Source organism: Sciurus vulgaris (assembly GCF_902686455.1).
Source record: "Sciurus vulgaris genome assembly, chromosome: 16".
Taxonomy (NCBI): Eukaryota; Metazoa; Chordata; class Mammalia; order Rodentia; family Sciuridae; genus Sciurus; species Sciurus vulgaris.
In genome coordinates, this window is record NC_136477.1 from 31,519,009 (window position 1) to 31,537,931 (window position 18,923).

The 18,923-nt window shown below is 40.2% G+C and overlaps 2 protein-coding genes and 1 pseudogene across 6 annotated transcripts in view; 1 reads left to right on the forward strand and 2 right to left on the reverse strand.

The window, feature by feature from the left end:
• UBP1 (upstream binding protein 1) overlaps positions 1 to 6,471 on the forward strand; it is a 48,905-nt gene extending 42,434 nt beyond the window's left edge. For 3 of the 4 annotated variants that reach the window (XM_079114240.1, XM_079114237.1, XM_079114239.1), the window contains 3 exons: positions 1,043 to 1,185; positions 1,942 to 1,993; positions 4,537 to 6,471. In XM_079114240.1, the coding sequence (XP_078970366.1) occupies positions 1,043 to 1,185; positions 1,942 to 1,993; positions 4,537 to 4,574 (233 nt within the window). In that variant the 3' untranslated portion in view covers positions 4,575 to 6,471. The remainder of the gene's footprint in view (positions 1 to 1,042; positions 1,186 to 1,941; positions 1,994 to 4,536) is intronic. The other variant, XM_079114238.1, reaches the window with a different exon arrangement.
• Positions 6,472 to 6,692: 221 nt separating this feature from the next.
• Positions 6,693 to 18,923, reverse strand: part of FBXL2 (F-box and leucine rich repeat protein 2) — a 95,293-nt gene continuing 83,062 nt past the window's right edge. The window contains 2 exon segments of the mRNA XM_079114241.1: positions 6,693 to 8,536; positions 9,490 to 9,702. Coding sequence (XP_078970367.1) covers positions 8,429 to 8,536; positions 9,490 to 9,702 — 321 coding nt within the window. The 3' untranslated portion in view covers positions 6,693 to 8,428.
• On the reverse strand, positions 16,244 to 16,658 carry LOC306645972 (small ribosomal subunit protein eS26-like; annotated as a pseudogene). Its single transcript has one exon. The product of its transcript is annotated as a small ribosomal subunit protein eS26-like (transcript).

Genomic DNA, 18,923 nt, shown 5'->3' on the forward strand with positions numbered 1-18,923 from the left:
CGTAATTAAGCAAGAGCCACATGAGTCAGACACTGCACATGCACACTCTGCAGGTGATGTCTGCTGGTGACTTACGTGTGCCAGGAATGCAGAACACTGGATGGACCCTGTCTAGGGTGTTCTATAAAGAAGAATCAGCTTTTGTTGTCTCTCCATAGCTTTTCATGTGGTATCTTCTACATTATTTTTAATTTTTTGTGTGTATGAATATTGGAGGGGTAGTACCAGGAGCTTTCATTCCTTAGGATAAATTTCCAGTAGCAGGATTACTGGATGGAAAACAGTGACCCGTTAGGGTTCTTTTTGTATATTTCCAGAAATGTATATATTTTTAAAACAACTTTCTTTAGGTATGATTTGTGTACCATAAAATTCTTCCATTATAATATGCAGTTCAGTGGTACTTCAGTAAGTTTGAAGTTTATAGTTTATAGCCGTTGCCATAGTCCATTTTAAGTTCCATTACCCTAGAAAGATCCCTGGGCCTATTTGCAGCCCATCTCCCCACCCTGCACCCCCCACTTTGTTTTTTGTATCAGGGATTGAACCCAGGGTTGCCTAATCACTAAGCCACATCCCCAACTTGTTTTTATTTTTTATTTTGGGACAGGGTCTCACTAAATTGCTCAGGATCTCACTAAGTTGCTGAGACTGGCCTTGAAGTTGTGATCCTCTTGCCTCGGCCTCCAGAGCCACTGAATTTTCAGGGGTGAGCCACCATGTCCGGCTTCCCTGTTCATTTTTAATTTTTGAATACGAGACTTTATTGCAGAAAAATAAAAATAAAAATTTAAACCTCAAATCATTTCGTTAAGTTAAATTATACATGCAAGCATATATAATGTATTATATTTCTGATGGTTAGTTTAATATTTTAAAGTAGCAACGAGGAAAAGAAATGTTAATTCAATCCCATTGTAAATTGTAAATTTTATTTCTTTTTTTGGTATTTTGAAAGCTGTATTCTTCCTATAGATCAAATAGGAAACATAAAGATTATTGGTAAAATGCTGTTTTTTTTTTTTTCCTTTTTAAATTTCAGTTTACCATGCAATCTACTTGGAAGAAATGGTTGCCTCAGAAGTTGCTCGAAAACTTGCGTTGGTGTTTAATATTCCTCTCCATCAAATTAACCAGGTTTACAGACAGGGTCCCACTGGCATCCACATTCTTGTTAGTGATCAGGTAAATTGGACAATCGTCCTCATCCATTTTTCCCTTTCATACTGGTATTTACTTTTATACAAAAAAACTATACAAAAAAACTATACAAAAAAACTATACAAAAAAATTCTGTGGTGACCTCTTGCCAAATTCTCATGGAAATCATTTTCAAAGAGTTAGGGATCAAATTTTCAAAAAATTTATAACCAAGATTTCAGGCATCCTAGTGATAGTAAGGAACACAAGTCATGGAAACTTGGCTCAGCCTCCCCACAACCCTTTGAATTTAGATACTCATTGCAGGACTCAAGGTTAGCAGCAGGCTATGTCCCTTTTTATGAGGTGGGCATTGGTTATTTTCTCATTTTGGCCATTATATAATAGCCACCTTAAAAAAGCCATGAAAGTTTAGAAGTACATCACCCCCCATTCCATGTTCAGAAACAAGTAATCATAGAACAATAATATGTACTTTCTGTTATTATTAACAGAACTGGAAGGAAATGTTCCCCATGGGTCACAGAGTGACTGACCAGATCCTCAGGGACAGTGATGGCAGGGATAATCAGAATAAGGCCTTGCCAGTGCAGCAGGCACACATTTTCACTACCTCACACTGACTTCAGGAAGTATTTTGGTCATTTGAATTCTGTACTTGGGCAAGAAGAATGTAGAGATGATACTATTTTCCTTTAAATGATTTTAAATCATTTCTGCTCAGTTAAAAAGGGACAGTTATATCTTAATTGTACTTACACATCTGCTTTACTCTTCTAGATGGTTCAGAACTTTCAAGATGAGAGTTGTTTTTTATTCTCTACAGTAAAAGGTACTTTGTGCATGTGTGGTATGTGTTATTGCTAGAATCATGAACAACATTGTGTGCCTGATTAGTTCCCCTTTTGTGTGCTTACTCTTTATTTTTTTGCGGGGGTGGGGGCACAGGGATTGAACTCAGGCACTTGACCGCTGAGCCATATCCCCAGCCCTATTTTGTATTTTGTTTAGAGACAGGGTCTCACTGAATTGCTTGGCACCTCACTTTTGCTGAGGCTGGTTTTGAACTCTCCATCCTCCTGCCTCAGCCTCCCCAGCTGCTGCGATTACAGGCATGTGCCACCGCTCCAGGCTTGACACGTGTGCTTACTCTTGAAAATGCTGTCTCTACTAATTTTAAGAGTTTGAGAAATGAATTGACAGAATTTTTTTTTTTTTTTTTTGGTAGTTGTAGATGGACAGAATGCCCTTATTTTATTTATTTTTACGTGGTGCTAAGGATCGAACCCAGTGCTAGGAAAGCGCTCTGCCACTGAGCTACAACCCCAGTGCCTCAACAGAATATTTTTATATTCTGGGCTGGGGTTGTAGCTCAGTGGTAAAGCCCTTGCCTGCATGTGTGACACATTGGGTTCAATTCTCAGCTCCACGTATAAATAAGTAAAATAAAGGTCCACTGACAACTAAAAAAATATTCTTTAAAAAGTTGTTTTAAGGACTATAATGGAAGTTAACTAGCAAATAAGGGAGAGGAGTCAGTCCTTCTAGATGACTGGGAAAAACTTAAGTTCATTCAGTTAACATTTTCCTGAGCCCTGTGTCAGAAATTTAGTGCTCCATGAGTGTTGAACACTCTAGTGGGGAAAACAGAATTGGCTACAGATACACAAACTTACCAACATTTTAAGTGCCATGAAGGAATTGGAAAGTGTGTGCTTATGGATAAGGAGACTCTGGAGTTGGGGTATATGGAGCAGTTAGGGAAGGCTTCTCTGAAGAGGTGACTTGAAGAATGAGGTGCTAGTCATAGGAATAGTGTCCCAGGACAAATGACTGTGAAGGCCTGGAAGAGGGCTGTGTGTAGCTGCCTGCAGTGTGTGAGGGTGAGCAGAATAAGGTGGGGTCAAGACAGGAGGTAGGGCCTGGCGTTCAGAGCTGAGATGATGATAGTTTGGAACTTAGTTGAAATGTACTGGAAAGTCTGTCTGAAGTTTAAACAAAGTAGTAATGTGATTAGATTCATTTTTTCTACTTTCAAAACTCTGGAGGCATGAGGAAACCACAAAACTGGAGGCAGGAGATGCCATCCAGGTGAGAGGTAATGGTATCTTCCAGATTTATAGACTGGGCTCCACATTTGAGGGAGTAGTAGTTGTGATTGCCAGTTTCTTATTGAGAGTTACCTTAAAGAGGTAAGGTAGTTTAGGGTAAAGCAATCAAGAGGTCCATTTTGGGTACATCAAGTAGGCAGGTACGGGGCCATTCTGAGTCCCAATGCAGAGGTCTGGGCTTAAGGTATAAATTTAGAAACCTTCAGCTTAAAAGTTGAAGGTCATTGGAGGAGACAGTGTGGAAAGACAACCCAGTCTGGGCTCAGGTGAACTCCCAAAGGTTAGGTAGAGAGTTTTTAAAGGCAGAAGAATTTAAAAAGAGATCATATGTTCATAGACTGTTTGAAAAGGCAAGTGGGTTAAGATACCAAACCAGTCTTAGCACAACTTTCCCTAGAAGAAGAAAATGTGTCACTTTCCTAATAGTTACTCTTGAAAGGAGTGACCCCAGTCGGTGTTGAAATTATAATTTTACTTTGTGCCTGATATGTCACATATGCCATCAAGTTACCTGCACTTTTGAAGTGATGTCTTATGTGGACTGAACTACATTCAGTGACCTGCAGGGCTGAGTTGTAACCATGTTCACCTGTTGTTCACTTTCAGATGCATCTTTAGCTTAGTACTTTTCTGCTCAATTTTTAGTCTGCAAAACTCATTGCCTAAAAGAAGGAAACGCATACTGTAATCGTGTAGTTTTGAATTCAGTAGACATTTCAAACAGGATTTCCCTTAAAATCTTACTTTTTTTTTTTTTTTTTTTTTTTCAGACTTTGTCCACATGAAAAAAATCATATATCTAAAATTCCTTTAATATTTTTCATCATAAATGTTTCAAATCTGCCTCCAAAGACTTACAAAAAATTTCTAGGAATGATAGATGTGCCTGCGTGTGCATGTTTGTGGCCTCAGGTTGCGTATTTTCTGTAGGGTTGACTTTGCCCTTGCAGTGTTTTCACCCCTTCGCCTTCCAGCTCCGGCTCTGCGTTGCTTCCAGAGAGGTCCCACATTGCCCCGCAGAACTGGCAAGCAGTATGAGAGCAGTGCACTGAGAAGTGGCCAGTGTTTAGAAAGCAGAATGGCCAAGAGGGGAGCGTGGACAGATGTGGTCTAAGGAAGAAAGCTAGAGCAAATAAATGTTTTTCTCTAGAATTAGCTGAAAGTAAACTCTGAGTTAGATGGAGGTTGTAGGTTTTAGTTTTTATTTTAGTGTTCTTGATTTCTGAGCTGGGTTAAAAAAATAACTCTTATCCTTTTTCTGCAGCTGAAAATAATGATGGTATCCACATAATTTTGAAGTGATGTCTTATGTAGACTGAACTATATCCAGTACCAAATAAAGTCACGCTAAAAGTGTGTGAAGACTGAATCCAAGAAGTCTTGGGATTGGATTTTACCATATGAAATGTTTCATATTGAAAACACAGATGACCTTTCTAATGAGCTGTATGAGAGGCAAATCTCACTGTCACTGCCATAGCCAAGCATCCTCGTGAGAGCGAGCACGTCGGGACAGTGTGCATCCCGCTCTGGACGCCATGGGGCAGGCATGGCTACCTGCTCTGGCAGAGGCCAGTAGATTCAGTTCCCAGAAGCAGCCTTTGCTGGCTTTTTACACTGTATGTGGTTTGGAAATGAATGTAAAACTTAACCATGGGCATTTACCTTTCTGTGCCAGTTTGGTTTTTATTGCCTGAACCTTATGCTGACCTGGGGAGGAGATGGGGGACAGTGCTATTGTGGAGCCAGAAAGGAATCCATCAGCAGAGAGATGGACTGAGCTGATGTGGTGGTGGTCAGGTAAGAGGCTCGGCACCTCGTGAGAAATCATGTCTAAGGGTTTAGGTCTGAAATGATCATGCCAGACTGGAGAGGATCCAAGCCAGGAAGATGGGCGTGAAGCAAACTGCATCATCAGGAGTACCTTGTTGAGAGGATCAGTGTAAATCCTAATAGGTACAAAGACTTGTGTTTTTGCTTTGTCACAGATTTATTGAAAAACTTTTTTTGCCTCTGCTTCCAATTTTAGCATTTTAGTTTCTGGTTTTCATTTTTTGAAGCTTCCTTGCCTTTTAAACCTGGTTTTCTTTCTCATTTCCTTCTTTCTCCACCCCATGCCCTCCTGTCCTTAAGCATTTTTAAAGGCCTACCCCAGACATTGGGAATAGTTGATGTAGGTAGGGGGCACAAAGTTTTATTGTTGGTAGCTTCTGACTTGGTGTTAAGGGGTCTTTGTTATGAACAAGATGAAATCATTCATGGAAACACTAGATATCATAAATCTAACACTAAAATGTACCAAAAAAAAAAAATCCCTTTGTCTCTTCTCAGATGTACAATCATGAATAAACATTCTGGTGATTGAGAGGTTTTTTAATAACCACACAGTGACTTTTTCTTAAAGTGTGCATCTTTCATAGTTTGCTAGCATACTCTCCCCGCCCCCCAAAGGGAATCCTCTGTTTTCGTCTTTTGCTTCTCTCTTTACTCAGAGCCTTCCCAGAATTCATCAGCAAGCATTTTTGAGGCCCGTGGTGTAGCAGACTGAATTTTTAAACCTTTCAATTACAGCATCTGTTTACTAAGCTCTTTTGGCTTGAATGTACCGATTGATCCTCGTCTTTGTTCAGGTGGAAATAGGAATGATTAATTGTAAGTTTGAAATCTCTCTCAGAAGACAAATGACTTCACTAGGTCAAAACTTTGGCCTTTGGTTTTATTCATAAAGGGGTTAATTATTTGCTACAAAGAAGCACTGTCTCATTATTTTCATCTTAGGTTTGGAAATATGTTACTCCTACAGGCCATGTAGGAGGAGAGCTTTCCTTTCTGTCCTTCTCCCTTTGCTTTTGTGTGACCACATTTCCTGTACCAGTCACTTGGTTCTGAAAGAAGCAAGTTTCTCAGTTGTTTTATTAGAGTTTTGCTTGTCTATTTAGCATTCCTTTGGGTCTCATGATTTATGGAACAATAAATGTCAATTTAATGCTGTGTGCTATTTTAAATTCATCAGGTTTTAGAAGTGGGGTAAAATACAAGCTCATCAAACTTGAAATTATACTGAGTGGCATTGACCGTTAGTCTGTCCCAGTAAAACAGGTTAAATAAATTATGGCACCAGCAAATTTGCTACTTTGTTTTTTTAATAGTAGGATGTACACATTTCAGTACAATAAATGTTTTCCGATTGTTTTGCAAACGTGTCTCATTTAAAATCTCAAGTTCTTGCTAGTTTCACCTCAAGCAGTAGAGTCATAGAATCAAAGGTGGGGTCACTGTCCTGCGCATACCCCAGAACAAATGTTGTAAGAGTCTAGGCTCCTATAGGTTTTTTCATCAAAACTAAGGACAGGTTATTCTAGGAACTTTTCTTTACAGAGGAAGCAAACCCGGTTTTCTCACATGAGGTTCCCCTTTATGTATAAATGAGGTCATGGGTCATTGAGCATCAAGTACAACAGCAGTGAGAGGTTGTATCCTAGCTCAAGAGATAATGTATGGCAGTCTCTGGTCATTAAAAAAATTTTCCTTCAGTGCTGAGGACAGGGCCTCACACATGGCCAGGTAAGCAGTCCCAGCCCTAAAATTATAAACTAATCATTTCAGCAAGTCTGTTTCATGCTTGTTTGTTCATTTTAATGGCTTCCTGCATCAGTTATGCCCTCCACCCCCACCAGTGGTGCAAATGTATATATAAATAATTGCTATGGCATTCATATAACCAGGGAATACTGGAGTATATCAAAGCAATAAAATACTCAGTACTTTAATGCTTATTCAGTCTTGCGAAGTCCCTTTTTGGGGGTAAGTATTCATCTGCCATCTCACTTTGAATGCAGCTGAGGCACTTGTCCCCTTAAAACTGCTTTTATAATTGTCCATAAAAGCATAGAAAACTTTTTTTTTCCTCACATGAGTTCTTGGAAGTGGTTGCAAGGGTCAGCTGCCATTGACACTTAGGTTCACAGTGAAGGTGGTGATGGGTTCCTAATCTTCAATAAAGATCACAGATGTGGACAGTACAGAGCAAGAATCAGCTACAGCGTGTCTTATTTCAGTTAACAGTAAGGAGGTTCAAATTTGGAAAATAGTTTTACTCAGATTTATCTGCCATAAAATAGCAATAAAACCCTCTGAATTGGGCATTGCAATGGTTCGTTCATTTTTATACTATGAGTCCAAGAGGTGCCAACACTTTACTGATCCAAGTTTTAAGTGTGTAAAATTTTTGAATAGTTCTGATGTAACTTGATTTCTAAAATTTTAAAATAAACAAAAAAAAGTCACATCCATTCTACATGCATCCATTATTTTTAATTGATTATACTAAAATAACTTAAGCCTTATCTGTTTTTTTTAGGATCCCCCATAGTTGGTGAGAAGTGTGGAAGTAATTAGCTTTTTCCCTATACCAAAAATGCATTATGTGCTGTAGCATATACCAGAGCTTGTAATTAATTTCCAATCAGGCAACAAACTGGGTTGCTTTTGTTTAGTTTTTGGTCCCTGGAGGTGGATATGACAGGCTGACAGACAAAGGTGAAGACCTGGCTTCACCCAGTTTAGAGTCCTCATTTCTTTGGTGTCTCATGGAAACCTATTATGCCTTCCACATGAATTTCTACATATAAAACTATTTAGGTATTGTGAATTTGCATTATGGTCACTTTGATAAAATTGCTATTTCATCTTCAAAGTGGAAAGTCCAGCTAATCAAAATGCAATTACTGTGGATTAAAGTAGGCAACTGGCTTAAGGATCAGGTAGAAAATTGACAGGTTATATTTTTCCGCTCAATTTGTGCTAACACTGATGGTCTGTCTGAGGAATGCTGATAAAGCCAAGGGTAGGGCTTTTGTACCGAGAAAGGTACCCACCTCGTAAGGGATCCAGGTTTCTTGTGTGATCTTGGCTGCATTGAGACCACTCTTGCCACATGTTAATGGACACAAAGTCTTGATTTGATTGCATCACAGCAAAATAAAGGTGAAACGCTATCACCAGAGTTACTCCAATCCATACTGAAGGCTTTTACCTGTAAATGCCTTTCCCAGTGGAGAAGCAAGAGATTTGAGTGATGACGGAGTAATCATGCAGACTGGTCTTCTCTGCAAGAAGAGATACCTCATCACCCCTCTGGCATGGGCAGCTGGCTGTCAGAGAATAACACAGCACCTGCACAGTCGCTGTCCACTTCCTGCCACTGCTGTTGGTGGGGTGACAGGAGCAAAGTAGGCATGGACTTTGACATGGGGGAGCTGAGCCTGAAAGTAGAAAAAGTGGAGTAGTGTTTACCCTGGTATTTGGGCATTATAACTACTTTTCCTGTAATATCACAGAAACTGTTCAAGTAGAATTTCTGCTTTAAGCCAGAGCTCATGTGTTACACTCCTATCCCTGACCCCAGAAGACCCCAGCACCTTTTAAAGACAAATGGATCACTCATTAAGTGATTATTTCTGCTCAGTTGTAACTAGCCTTAAAGGCAAACTGAGTAAAGGACCCTGGACAGGGCTGCTCTGCAGTGAAAATGCAAACTTCAAACAAGAAAATGATATATATGAATTATATGAAGATGTCAAGACTATGTCCTACCCTTCACTGACAATGATCTAAGTTGCTCTCCTTGGATGGAGAGCCTTTTTTGGTACTGGGGATTGAACCCAGGTGTACTTTTACCACTGAGCTACATCCCCAGTCCTTTTTTGAGACAGGGTCTCATGAAGTTGCCCAGGCTGTCCTCTAGCTTGGGATCCTCTTGTCCCAGCTTCCTGAGTTGCTAGGATTACAGGTATGTCACCATGCCTAGCTGATGGAGGCCTCATGAGGATACTGATCATACTACATGAAACCTCTACCCTGGATCTAAGCAATGGGATTTTGAAAGCAGTTTAAGATGATTTGACACCTGAGTAAACCAGATCAGTCTGTGTACCTGTTGGCTTAGGAAAAAGTGGAGAAAGTGGATATTGGTTTTTTTTTTTTTAAATGATGTTCAGTTTATTAATTGCTGAAATTCACCTCATTGCTCTATGTCACAGACCATGATATGGTTGTGCCTGTGGATGATGGGGCTGGGAACCCAGGGCCTTCTATGTGCTAGGTAAGTGCTCTACCACTGAGCCACCTCTCCAGCTCTGGACATTGATTCTTGATGTCTGATTCTGTTGCTCAGAAATGAAGGCAGGTGTGACCCACTCCCCTGCCCCATACCTACCCGCATTCGCTTGATGCCTGCTCGGGTGACCTGCTGGCAGTCGTACAGTTCGAGGCGCTCCAGGCCACGGCAGTTCTCTAGATGTTCCAGAGCCACATCAGTGATGAGAAGACAGTTGTCCAACTCTAGTACCCGCAACCTCTCATGGCCACAGGTGCTGTTGCTCAGGTGCAGGATCCCATCGTCTGTGATGAGCTCACAGTGAGAAAGGCTCTGGAACAGGAAGAAAAGATATGTTCATAAGACTCTTACTCCAAGTCTCAAGGCCTAAGTAAAAAGGGAAACTGGCTCATGAAATGTCTCAGAATAACTGAGCTTCATTGTGTCCCCTAAAAAGCATGTGCTGGAAACTTTATCCCCAATGAAACAGTGTTGGGCCTAATGGCAGGAGAGCAGTTTGGGCCATAAGGGCTCCACCTGTATGAGTGAACTGATGTAGATAAGAGTATGAAAGGACTTAGGGCTGCAAATTCTCTCCTGCTCCACCTTTGTCCTCTGCCATGAGATGACACAGCAAAAAGGCCCTCACCATTAAAAAAGCCCCACCAGCTTCCAGAACTTTGGGAAATAAATTTCAACTCATTCCAAGTGGCAGGGTCAAAGGAAATCTTGGGGTCCTTGGTTCTAGGTTTCTTGTGGTGGTTCTCACTTTTCTGATGGTATGAAAATGGAAATAATTTTTTTTCAGGGTAAAATTTCAAAGTTTACTTCCTTGAGAACAGTTTAATTGCCCAATTCTCCATTTGAGTGGAGGCAGTGGAATAAATGATTCTAATGTTCTTGTTCATTTAGAAAATTGTGCAAAGAGCCATGACTCAGATGTGTACTAGGCATTTTCGAAGGTTGGGAACAAATAGAACTTGAACAGTGTGATCTGGTTTTACTAGCCTCTTGGGTAATTGGTAAAGGTTGCAGGAAGTTACTCAGATTCATTTATATAGCTTAAAGTATCAATTCTGCAATTCTCCAAAGTTGTCATTTCTGTGTTTCAGGAACCTGACAGTTTTCCCCCATGCATATCAAACTTAATATTCACCCCAACATAAAAATTCTTCAGAAGCAAAAAAATACTGCATTGTTTCCTATTGTTCATTTGTTTCTTCACATACATGAGTTCCAACTCTGCCAGGCTATGTGTATGCAATGGTGAAGTCCAGATGGGACAGTTGGGAAATGAAATCCACACTTGAACTACTAAACTGAAGCATAAGTGCTAAAAGCATATGACAGTGGGCTTTGATCTAAAAGACCATCAAATTGATATCTGAAATGCTCAAAAAGATGGCAATTACCACTATAGACCCACTAGAAGGGCTAAAATGAAAAAGATAAAAAATAAATGTTGGTAAGGATGTGGAAGAACTGGAGCTGCAAGGGCAATTTGGATGTTCTTGACTGAAATGCATGTTAACCAAAAGACACAGAAATACTGGTTATAATAGCCCCAAACCAGAAACCATTCAAATATTCAACAATAGAAAGGATAAGTAAATCACACTAGCCCATTCCAGAAAGCAGTATGAGTGATGTGCAGTGACATGCAATTGCAGGGCATGGTGGCACACACCTTTAACCTGGACTTGAAAGACTCAGGAGAGTCAAGTTCAAAGCCAGTCTCAAACTCAGTGAAGCCCTAAACCTCTTAAAAGTCTCAAAAAAAGGGCTGGGGATATGGCTCGGTGGTTAAGCACCCCTGGATTCAATCCTTAGTACAAAACAAACTAGATACAATATGAATGAGTTTCACAAATGTAATACTGAGTGATGAAACCAGACAAGAGTATACATGACTACTGTGTAATTTCATTAATAAAATATAAAAACAGGAAAAACTAATACATGCTGTTGGAAGTCATCATCCTGGAGAGATTAGTACCTGGAAGAGAGCAAAATGGGGCTTGGATTGTGGTAATGCTGATCCTTAATCTGGGTGTGTCCAGTTTATGGAATTATATTAAGTCTACACACCAATGATAAGTGTACTTTTCTGAATGTTTTATTCAGTAAAAAGTTAAAATTGAAAAAAATAAGCCCCTCTGCCATATTGTGTGGAAAGGTGTGTACAATGGAGAGCAAGTGGGAGGCCACTACATTCTCGGGGGTAAGGAAGTGCCTGGTGGTTTGGACCTGATGAGTCGTGGTGGGAGGGAGGGAAGTTCTGCAAAACAGAAAGGGAACCAAGACATTGACACTGAATGTAAGAAAGAGGCAGCCAAGTCCAACCTAAAGGGAAGGGACAGTAGGAGAGACTCTCAGACCTTGACAACGGAAGATTACTGTGTGTGGTCTGTCTTAACAACACGTGGTATGTTTCCTTTCTCAAGAATCTTACCACACTACACGATTCTAAACCACTGAGCCACATCCCCAGCCCTATTTTGTATTTTATTTAGAGACAGGGTCGTCTCACTGAATTGCTTAGCACCTTGCTGTAGCTGAGGCTGGTCTTGAACTTGCAATCCTCCTGCCTCTTGAGTTGCTGGGATTACAGAAGTGTGCCACCATGCCTGGCCCTTTCATTGGTTTTTGGTTTTTGGAACTGACTTATGGATAAAGTCAGAAGACTTCATTTTAGTTTTTCAGGAGGCTGCTTAAAATAGGTAAATCAAAAAACAGGATTTTGACTACTTATAAAAAAATGCAACTAGAAAAAATGTGTATATATACACTTTTTCACAGTTTGGAGAATGAAGACAACTGAGATAATGTATGGATACTAACCTCTTCATTGCTTTAATACAGAGAAGTTGAGGAATCAAGATGTTAACATTAGCATCTGGGACCATGGAGACACTCTTACAGTAACTGAAAAAACATGTACTGGCATATGCAAATATTCATAAACATTTCAAAAACTTGTCTAAGAACAATCAGAGAAGCCGTGACCTAAATCCAAAGGAAAATATGCTGCCAACATTGTTCACAGAGCAAATATGCTGCTTATTTTACAAAATTTAAGCAACCAATAGTCAAAACCATTTACTTTTGGGTCACCACTGTGTATTATCTCATTTATTTCTCAGGCTAACTGTGCAGAGTATTATTCCCATTTTACAGATAAAGATGCTGTAGCTCAAAGAAGTTGAGACTTGCCAATTACAGCCAGCTCAGGATGGTCTTAAATTTTACCCCTGCCCATTACTGTCTCATCCTTGGCAAATGACAGAGAGGTTAGATTGTTTTGTTGTTAATGGGAGCTGTCAGACTGAAGGAAGGAAGACTTAAAAAAAAATTTACTGTTGCTAGGCGTGATCTCCCCACAGGCTAGTCAGAAGTGCTCTACTCTGGAAGTAAGCAGCCTATGCTAGGTCCCTGTGTCAGGTAGCTCAGGGCAGCAGGGACAGAAGATGCAAAGCAGGACGTGAATCTGCCCTTATGTGCCCTCTGCAGGCATTCCTGCTCCCGTGGATGTGGTGTGGGTGTGTAAAAGAATCTCTACATTGCACAGAATTTTTCTAGAACACAGAAGTTGACCACAGATTATCCCTGTGGAAGGAACATCATAACGAGGGTTTTAAAATGGGAGTGGGATTTTCCTCTTACATTTTTGGCACTTAAACATTTTTTTCTTTTGAATTTTTTATTGTTTTTCTGTATTAGTTGATATGAGCATGCAATTTTTGTTCTTTAGCTTGTTAACATGGTGGATTATATGGATTTGTTTTCAAATATTGAACTAGACTTGTGTCCCTGAAATAAACTCTGCTGGTCATATGTATAATTATTTTTAACCTATTGAGTTCTACTTGCTAATGTTTTGTGAGTTCTGTTTGCTAGTATTTTGTTAGGGTCATTTGCTTCTATATTCATGAAGGATACCCGACTGTAGTTTAAGTTTCTGGTACTGTGTGTGGTTTTGGTATCAGGTATGATGGACCTTATAAAATGAGTTGTGAAATGTTCTCCCTTTTTTTTTTTTCTAAGAGAGTGTATAGAACTGGTGTTAATTCCTTATGTTTGGTAGAATATGCTAATGAAACAATCTGGAGCTGAACACTTCCTTTTTGAGTGTTTTAAAATCAAATTTTGATTTCTTCAGTAGTTACAGGGCTATTAAAATTATCTATTTTACATTGAATGAATTGTGAATGTCCATTTCACGTACACTGTCAAATTTATACAGCTGATAATAGAACAGATTGAGCATCCCTAACCTGAAATCTGAAATGTTCCAAATTCTGAAACATTGTGAGCATCAACGTGAGGCCATAAATGGAAAATTCCATATCTGACCTCATGTGAGACAGGTCACAGTAAAAAATGCAGGTGCATTTAAAACTTTTAACAGGGATATATATTAAACAAAATGAATTTTCTGTTTAGATTTGAGCCCTATCCCCAGGATACTTCCCTATTTACATATGTTCAGATATTCCAAGATTTGAAATAAAAATGTGAAATCCAAAATACTTCTGGTCCCAAGCATCTCTGATATGGGTTACTTTGCCCACATTCCCTTAATTTCCTTTGGATATCTGGCGATACATTTTTTTGTTGTGGTTGTTCTGTTTTTAATTGTAGGTGGACACAATACCTTTTTTCTTATGTGGTGCTGCGGATCGAACCCGGTGCCTCACGCATGCTAGGCAAGCGCTCTTCCACTGAGCTACATCCCCAGCCCCCACATTCCATTTGGATGTCAGCCACCGTGTCTTCTCTGTCAGTCTTGCTAGAGGCTGTTTTTCTTTCCAATGAAGAATGAGTTTTGTGTTTCTCTTTTTTCAAGTTCACTGAATCCTGTTATCTTTATTATATCCTTCCTGTTTTGGTGTTTCTTTCTTTCTTGAGAGTGAAATCTTCACTTATTGAGACTTCTTATTTTTTAATTCAATTTTTAATTTATTTCCTTTATTCTTTATAGTTATATATAATATTGGAGTTCACATTTGATATAATTATATAAGCAAGGAATATAATTTGTTCCAATATTCCCTTTAATTTTTTTTAGTTGTTGATGGCCTTTGTTTTATTCATTTATTTACATGTGGTGCTGAGAATCGAACCCAGTGCCTCACACACGAGGCAACCGCTCTACCACTGAGTCACAACCCCAGGCCCGAATATCCTCTTTTTTCAATATAAGCATTTAGTGCCATAAATTTCCCTTAGCACAGCTTTAGCTGTATATCACAAAATTTAATGTGTTGTATTTTCATGTTCATTCAGTTAAATTTATTTTTAAAAAATTTCTCTTCCTAGGGATTATTTAGAAATGTTATGTTTAGTTTCCAAATGTTCAGAAATCTTCCTGTTATCATCTTTAGCATTTTCAAGTATTCAGTTCAGTTTTGTTAAGTATATTCAAATGATTATGCAGTGGATCTCAGAACCTTTTCATCTTGCAAAACGGAAACTCTATACCTATTAAACAAATCTTCAATTTCCTCCCTCCAAGCTCCTGGCAACCACCATTTCACTTTGTTTCTATGAATTTGACTAGATGTAAGTAGAAGCATATACGTGAAAAAAGATACTTGTTATTTTGTGACTGGCTTATTTCACTTAGCGTAATGGCCTCATCCTTCATGCATGTTGAAGCACGTATCAGAATTTTATTTCCTTAAGTCCAAATATTTCATATATACGTATATATCACTTTTTGTTTATCCATTGATGGACCCTGGAGCTGCTTCCACTTCTTGGCTACTGTGGAATAATGCTGTTATGAACATGGGGTAAGATTTCTCTTCAAGATTCTGCTTTTAGAGCTAGGTTGTGGCTCAGTAGTAGCATGCTCGCGTAGCATGCGTGAGGCCCTGGGTTTGATCCTCAGCACCACATAAAAATAAAATAAAGGTATTGTGTTTATTTACAACTAAAAAAAAAAAAAAAGTCCTACTTTTAAATCTTCAGCTTATATACCCAGAAGTAGGACTGCTGGATCATATAATTCTGTTTTTGACCCTTTTGAGGACACACCATACTGTTTTTGACAGTGGCTGCTCCAGACAACATTCCCATCAACAGTGGACGAAGGCTACAAATCCTCCACATCCTTCCTTTCTTTTTAAAGAGCTTCCTTTAGCCATTATATTAGGGTAGATCTGGCAACAAATTAGTTTTCCTTCATCTGAGATATTTTGATTTCCCCTTTTCTGAAGGATATTTCCACTGGATATAGGATTTGGGTTGAGAATTCTTTTCTTTCAGCCCTTGAAAAATAAAAATGCTGTGCCGCTTCTCTGTATACGGTGTTTCTCCCTCTTTCAGGATTTTCCTTGGGTTGGGAGTGCAGCTCGGTGGTAGAACATTTGTCCAGTATGCACAAGGCCCTGGGTTCAATTCCCAAAACCACCAAAAAAGGTTCTCCTTATTTTTAGTTTTCTGAAGTTTGATTGTGATGACTCAATTTGATTTTCTTTGGGTTTTTCCCACTTGGTGTTTGACCAGCTTATTGAATCTTATTGAATCAGGTAAGCGTCAGCTTATTGAATCAGGTAAGCGTCTTTTGCCCAAGCTGGGCAATTTTCAGCCATGATTTCAGCTCCACCGTCTCTCCCCTCCCCCTTTCTGGAACTGTGACATGAATGCTGTACCTCTGTTGCACAGCTCCATCATTCCCTGAGGCAATGTGTTCTTTTCTCTGGTCTATTTTCTATTGCTCGGGTTGAGTAATTTCTATTGTTTTATCTTCAAGTTCGTGGATTATTTCGTCTTTTCCTTTTGCTTAAAGGCCATCCATTCAGTTTGATTGTTACGTTTCAGTTTTAAAATAGTCATCTACTTCTCTTTTACATTTTCTTTTTTTTTTTTTTTGAATTATAATTCCCATTTTATTTTTTTCCAGAAGATAGCTTTTCTTCATTCATTAAGGACCCAGCTCCTTACGTAGGCTTTGGTGGAGGTCGTGGGGCAGCACCAGCAGGTCTAAAACGGGGTGGGAGGTGTTCGGTCCTTCCTGGCTTCACAAGATCGATTCCTGACCACCTTGCTGTGAATGGCACAATTCACACAGTAATGCAGCTTCACACAGAGCTTGGGAAGTACATAAGCGTCGAAAACACTTGCTTCGGAAATGTCCCTGACGGCTGCAGCCTCTACAATGTTTCGAATGACGAACTTCTTAATGGCCTTGTCCTTGGGCACGCACCTAGCACAGTTCGTGCAACGAACTGCACATGGCCGCGGCCCTTTTTGGCACGACCATTATTCCTTCTTTTTTTGATCATCTTGGAAGCGAGGACCCGAGAGAGCTCTTTTATATTTTCTATTTCTTTGCCAACACTAATTTTGCATTTCTTTCAAATGTGTTCATTTGCTAGATAAAGCATTTTTAGGATGGCTGTTTTAAAATTCTTGTCTTAGAATTCTGAGATTTGCATCATCTTGGTGTTTGTCCCTATTGTCTTTTCTCATAAAAGTTCAGATTTTTCTCATTATTGGTATTATGAGTGTTTTCTGTTGGGTGCAGTATCTTGATTATTATGAGACTGTGTGATGTAGTGCCAGGGACTGAATAAGGCCTGAGCCTGGTAGACCTGTGGTCTACCACTGAGCTGGACTTCCAGCCCTCAATCTGCCTGAAGAAGCCACTGGGACACTACATGTGCCAGTGGTTGAAGGGGCAGTGCTCCTTCTGTCAGGCAGGGCAGAAGTCCAGGTTCCCCAACCAGCCTCTCCTGATGCCTTGAGTGGAAGGGGCTTTGTTATTGATGGGTGGAGGTGGGAGTCGGACTCGCCTCCAGACAATTCTCACAGAGAGGTGGCTCTGTCACTAAGCGAGTCTGAAAGTCTAGGCTCCCCATCTGGTCTCCACTGACACCGCGGATGGGGAGTAAGCAGCTCACAGCCACTGGGCAAAGATGAAAGATTCTGAGCTTCCCCACTTGACCTCCGCTGGCAGAGGTGGGGATGCTGCTAGTTTTTTCTGTGTCTTAGAATTGTTAGTGTTTTAAAGTGTTCTGTCTTCCTTGATCCTTTGAGAAAGCAGGTTCTTCTTTGGCCTTTTTTTCCCCCTTCTTTTCTGTATCTCTTGGCATTTCTGGATTGTTAGTTTCTCTAGCATCCAGCCCGAGACATGGCAAAAGGAAAACTCTGGGAACTTGCCACCATACTCCTGCCTAGAAAAGCAGCCGTCAGCTGAGGTCCCTAGCTGGTCTTGCCACCTTCTTCTGATCTTTAAGAGTCTTCTTGTTTGTTTATGTAGAACATTCAGGATATTAGCCATACAGCAACAGGATTAGGAAAAGTCCACCTACTCATTTTCCAGGAACTAAAAACTTGCATTCATTCTCTAAAATTTGCATTAATTTTTCCAGCAAAGAAACAAATTAAGGCTCTTTTCACAGATTATGCTGATGACATTTGAAGAAACTGAGGCTCTGAGCTTAAGCATTAAATAAGTCAGTGGTAGGTGAAGCACAGGGAGCTGGACGCAGTGGTACATTTGAGAGGCTGAGGCAGGAGAATCGCTTGAGCTCATGAGTTAGAGACCAGCCTGGGTAAAACTGTGAGACCCCATCTCGAAAAACAGGAGAAATCACCAGGAACATTTTTAAGCGAAGGAGGTTCATTTACAGCAGAATAAGCATGATGCTGTTCTCAAGCTTGTTTTCTAACACCCCCTTCCACTTCCACTAGGCTGCTGAGGGCCCGTTAGGATGAGAAGTGTGTGGGTATGTCCCCACCACAGGTGGTGCTTCCTAAGGGAGACCTGGGACAGCAGGAGTTGAGGTGAAATGTAAAAGAGAAATTCAAGCCACTGCCTGGCAAAGCCACAGTAAGCTGAGGCCTAAGGAATCCAGACATTCTCCTTTCCTAGGGCTCTCCGTCATCCCCTGACGTCTTCTGACAAGCGTCCTTTCCTCCACCTTGCCTCTGTGAGTGTGGTGGTCTAGCACGGAAGTGGCAGGCCTGCCTGCCTTGACAAGGTCGCCTGAGACTTTGAGTAAAGGGAACTTAGGGTGTGCTAATGCAGACTGCAGGAACCCCTTACCTTCCCTCTCCTCTGCAGGAGCTGATTTTTCTAGTGGAGCTATGGCGGGGCTGCTGATGGCCAGCATCTTCCTGAGAAGGACTGCGAGTTTTGGAGCCTTGAGCCCCAAAACTGTAGGGGTGACCTTCATCACTCACATACCAGTTACTGTGCTGGACTCTTGAGACTTGGGTTGGTTCGTTTATATCCACTTTGTTCCAAAAGAACATCTGAAGTGGCTTCCCCTGACCAGGCCTTGTACAAGGTGTTGGTGCTGGGACACGAGTCTGAATTACAATCCCAGTTGTTCCTGAATTCCCACTAGGAAAGCTGTCTTTGATTTATAGAAAGAACTTTTGAGATCTAATGATGAAACTGCAACCACTCAAAATCAATACACAGAGCTATGGCTAAAAAGTCAATGGATAAAACAATTTTTAAAAATGTTCAGTTAATCCAGAAAGAAAACTGGAACAGAAGAAAACAGAAAACAAACAGTGAAATGAAGGACACAAATCCA